This window comes from Perkinsus marinus (assembly GCF_000006405.1).
Source record: "Perkinsus marinus ATCC 50983 genomic scaffold scf_1104296973076, whole genome shotgun sequence".
NCBI classification, from domain to species: domain Eukaryota; phylum Perkinsozoa; order Perkinsida; family Perkinsidae; genus Perkinsus; species Perkinsus marinus.
The window spans coordinates 50,768-53,959 of NW_003201530.1; the positions used below are offsets into that span (position 1 = coordinate 50,768).

The 3,192-nt window shown below is 44.3% G+C and overlaps 1 protein-coding gene across 1 annotated transcript; it reads left to right on the forward strand.

Moving 5' to 3' along the window:
- Nucleotides 1–384: 384 nt before the first annotated feature.
- Nucleotides 385–1,011, forward strand: Pmar_PMAR019712 (hypothetical protein; the record flags this gene model as incomplete). The annotated part of the gene is made up of 4 exons (XM_002766304.1): nucleotides 385–503; nucleotides 694–782; nucleotides 831–918; nucleotides 996–1,011. 4 exons carry the CDS (start codon nucleotides 385–387, stop codon nucleotides 1,009–1,011), a joined length of 312 nt encoding a protein of 103 aa, XP_002766350.1.
- Nucleotides 1,012–3,192: the final 2,181 nt, after the last annotated feature.

Sequence of the window (3,192 nt, forward strand, 5' to 3'; positions counted from 1 at the left end):
ATAAATTTCACACTGGCTTAGGTCCTGGCCAATACGATATTCAATCAACGAAAGCAGTGGAGAGCATCAAGAATCGACCTCCTTATTGGAGTCTTTTCGGCCGTCCTGAGCATCTTCCCAGAGATGTAATAATAACCACTTTGCTGTGCGTAACGTGGAAAATATGCACTTGTTTGACGACGTGTATTGGAAATTTTTGGAAAATTCTGCCGAACATTTTTTTAGAATTTGGGTAGAAGTGTACAGAAATTAAATAGAATTTCCCGAAATTTCCTCAGAATTTCCTTATACACACGCAGTTGGCCATGTGCATATTTCAAGAATATTAAAAAATAAATTATCTGAAAAAGTTATTTTTAGGTACCAACGTGGGTGCAAACAACGATGTCGCAACGAGTGGCCTCGGGACCAGATCCGGCCTCTCTGAAATTGGCCGATTTGTCGAGGACTGGCAAAATAGTGTTGGGGAATCGAGCGAAGCACTTCGGTGGAGTTTCTAAGAGGTAGTGACAGTGTTGGAGGAATATATGTTGTTGTTCTCCTCAGCTGAGGTCAGGAGCTAATTATAGGAGTTCATATATGAATGGCCTCGGTTAAGTGTCCGGAAAACAGCACGAATTTCCAAAAAAAAATTCTCGGAATTTTCATATTGTCACCAACAATGTGGCTGAACATGTGAACGTTGCTTGGCAGGTTTACCAGTTTTGGAGGTTACCGCCACCTTAAAGGGTGCGGAAAAGACGCCACTCGGGAAGAGCCTTTGGATTTCAATTCGATATTTCGTAGGGACAGTAGACATAATGAGAGCTTTAACACTGTTGTTTGGTCAGGAAAGAAGGGTCATCCAGTTTACTCGAGACCTCCTAAGTGGTCTGTGATGCCTCGAAATGAGAAGGGCTCGATAACTGATGTTGGAAAGTAATAAAGAATCTTCGCTCCGCCTACAAAAGGAAGAATTATAGTGTAAATTAGATGTGCAGTAGGTGTAGTTGTAGGAAATATCCTAAGTAGACTGGGTTTATAGTGAACGACGTGATGGAACTGAGAGAAAATGAAGTAGTCGAAAGAATTGAGTCAGAATGCGACAGTGCATCTGTGGGACTATAATTATAAATTTCAGTGGTGGTGGAGTACTGGCCGTCCCCTTTCCCGGTCCGGGGACATACGACTTATCGGTGAAATCAAAGAAGTCGTTGAATAGATTTAGATGCACTTTTGGAGGACGGTGAGTGACTTGATGAAAAGGGAGTTTGTCAGCTTTGGTCTGTTCAGGCCGAGTAACCTCTCAGCGTTGACTACGAGTTGGACCCCGGAAACATTTTTAGTGCGGGAAGCTCGCCGAGGGCCTTATACGGTGTGACAGCTCGGTGTTATCACTTGGTGTTGTTAAGCACATGTTATTGATGTTCAGCAGAGGGAGTAGGTTGAGTTGAGCAGTGAGGGGAATCTATGTTGTATCTCACTGGGGTTTGGAAATGTGGCTTATGTGATACGTGTAGACTTCGAATTATGGAGGGAAATATGTAAATTTGTTTTCTAAGTGAATTGAAAAATAAAATTGAAAAAATATATTAATTTTCATATTGAATAAGTCATTGTAATTTTTAATGACTCATTTTATGTGAATTTGCCAGCATCTTCACACCAGAAATGGAAGAACTGTTCTTGACCAAAACCGACAGCCCGATACCCGAAAAACCAGTGCCCGACCGGCGCGAGCTCCGGCCCTTCTCCGAGAAGGCCTAGTATATAAATTTTTATATTAAGTAAGTCATTAAAGCTTTTAATAACTCATTTTATGGTAATTTTCATAGTAGATATAATACAGTTGATAAGTTTCCCTCATACGTGAGTTTAAACTGCTTGTTTCCTCTCCTCCTCTTGCATGGACACTGGCTCCTCTCTACAGCTGAGAGATCTCCCATTATCACCATCAATAGCACCGTCAGTGAAACGCCGATTAGATCAGCCGCCAGAGTCGTCCGGTAGCCGCACGCCCGATAGATCTTTAGAAACGATGGCTTTGAAATGGAACGATGACTTGAATGAAGAGGAGCAAGCGATGGAGAGCGGCACTGTGCGGAGAGCTACGAGGGAAGCTCCGATGAGCCCTTGGAAGGCCCAACTGTGGAAGATCGAAAGTTGGTTTATTAAGCATGTTTGGACGATTGTTGCTGTGCTCACAGCTGTTGGTATCATTTATGGCTTTGTTGTGGTGATGTCGAGGATGATACCGCAACAGAATGCATTTTTGGCGAGGCATGGGCCTATCACTTACAAGGTCGTTTTTGACGCGGGGTCGACTGGCTCTCGAGTGCAAGTTTTCAAATTCGAGAAGATTGGGGAGGATGTGAAATTAGATCCGGTATCAGTAGATGCTTTGACGTTCTTCCAGAAGGTGGATGGTGGCCTGTCGGATTTCGCGGATGATCCTGAAAGTTGCAAGTAAGAAGGTAAATAGTTCAGTTGGTTAGTTGTCGGTTTTGTTGATCGGGTGGTCGTGGGATCGAATCCTCTCACTTGCATTTGATTTCTCTTTAGGAAGGGTCTGCGATGGCTTGTAGACGAGGCGATAGCTGCTGTTCCGGACGCCAGAGGAGCACAGGTCGTGGTGAGCGCCACTGCAGGTCTCAGGATGCTCCCTGCTGAGAAGGCGGAGAAGCTCCTCGAGGTCAGTCATCGGCAATGGTGGTGGTGGATATATTTCACTCATATGAGGGTTCGGATAAATCGTTTTTCGGAAGATGTGCGAATTTTTCTCCGTAGAGAATTTTAGCGGCGACATTTTCAAACAATATATCGCTGTTCGCACAGTCAATACACAACAGTTACTCTGATAGTATCTTTGTGTATATTATATAAGTATAGTTGCTATAGGTTCAGGTCGATATGAGGTTGCAGTAAGAAAATTTAGTGGTCACAGGAAAATCGCTCTCTACATTGCGCGTCCAGTACCGCTCCTCGCTCAGGCTACCCGAGAAATCATGAGGGAGTCCCCTTTCGTTTTGAGATCTGATGATGACGTGTACATTATGGATGGTATCGACGAGGCGAGGTTCCAGTGGATGACGGTTGACTTTGCCTATCGATATGCCGGCCTTCCAAGTGCCGTTATCGACCTCGGTGGAGGTAGCGTCCAGCTGGCGTATGGCATCAACAACAAACAACTGGTAAGTCCCTCGCACGTATCTT